This window comes from Acanthisitta chloris, unplaced genomic scaffold, assembly GCF_000695815.1.
Source record: "Acanthisitta chloris isolate BGI_N310 unplaced genomic scaffold, ASM69581v1 scaffold7396, whole genome shotgun sequence".
NCBI lineage: Eukaryota > Metazoa > Chordata > Aves > Passeriformes > Acanthisittidae > Acanthisitta > Acanthisitta chloris.
In genome coordinates this window covers 1689-2841 of record NW_008678624.1, presented here as the reverse complement: position 1 = coordinate 2841, position 1153 = coordinate 1689, and the positions used below count along the sequence as shown (strand labels likewise).

General features: G+C 61.0%; 1 protein-coding gene across 1 annotated transcript in view; it reads right to left on the bottom strand.

Moving 5' to 3' along the window:
• Positions 1-5: 5 nt before the first annotated feature.
• The window catches only part of LOC103804350 (sodium/potassium-transporting ATPase subunit alpha-2-like), a gene marked incomplete at both ends in the record, with an annotated part of 2707 nt that continues 1559 nt past the window's right edge, over positions 6-1153 (bottom strand). The window contains 3 exons of the mRNA XM_009076961.1: positions 6-20; positions 639-784; positions 939-1062. Of these exons, the coding sequence (XP_009075209.1) occupies positions 6-20; positions 639-784; positions 939-1062 (285 nt within the window). The remainder of the gene's footprint in view (positions 21-638; positions 785-938; positions 1063-1153) is intronic.

Here is a 1153-nt window from a genome sequence, read left to right as displayed (position 1 = left end):
ACCTTCCGCTGCTCGTACGTCTGGGGGCACGGCAGGGCACGAGTGGGCACAGGTGTGCACAGGTATGTGCGCCCCAGAGCCCCCGAGACCCCCGGGGTGAGCAGGGTGGGATGTGTGAGTGGGTATGCAAGGTTTGTACAGGTGTGTGCACCCCCAGAGCCCCCAGGTGTGCAGGGGTGAGGATGAGGATGTGGGTGAGGGTGGGATGGGGTGTGAGTGGGTGTGCAAGGGGTGCAGGGGTGTGAGAGGATGTGTAGAGGTGTGCACAGGTGTGTGCAGAGGTGTCTTGTGCACTGCACAGGTGAGCAGAGGTGTGTGCAGAGGTGTCTCACGGTGAGCAGAGGTGTGTGCAGAGGTGTCCAAAGGTGTGCACAGGTATGTGCAGAGGTGTCTAAAGGTGCACACAGGTGAGCAGAGGTGTGTGCAGAGGTGTCTAAAAGTGTGCACAGGTGAGCAGAGGCATGTGCATATGTGTCCAAAGGTGTGCACAGATGTGTGCAGAGGTGTCTAAAGGTGTGCACGGGAGAGCACAGGTGTGAGCAGAGGTGTCCAAAGGTGTGCACAGGTGAGCAGAGGTGTGTGCAGAGGTGTCTCAAGGTGAGCAGAGGTGTGTGCAGAGGTTTGTGAGGGCCACGCACCCACTCCTGGCCGTAGGAGTCCTCCAGGTCGTTGGTGGACCTGTCGTCCCAGGCCAGGCGGATCCCCAGCAGCGTTCCCGGCAGGAATCCGTTCTCCGCCAGGATCACGAAGTAGGTGAAGAACCCCCCGAGGGCCTGGATCATCCCTGGGGGAACGGGACATGGATCAGCACCAGGGATGGTGTCCCTGGACCCACCTGGACCCACTGTGACCCCCACACCGATCTGTCTGCAGGCTGTGCTGACCCACAGACTCCCCAGACCCTCCCAGGATCCTCCAGACCCCCCAGACCCCCATACCAATCTGCCCGTAGGCCATGCTGATGAGCCTCTCGTTGACCAGTTTGTCTGTTCGGGGGTTCCTCGGTTGCCGTTTCATGATGTCACTCTCAGCTGCCTCATAGGCCAGAGAGATGGCAGGAACCTGGGGGGACACCAGTGTTACCCCCTGGCACATCCTGAGCACATCTGGGGGCCTCTGGGGTGGGTTTAGGGGTCCCCCTCGGTGCCCAGGT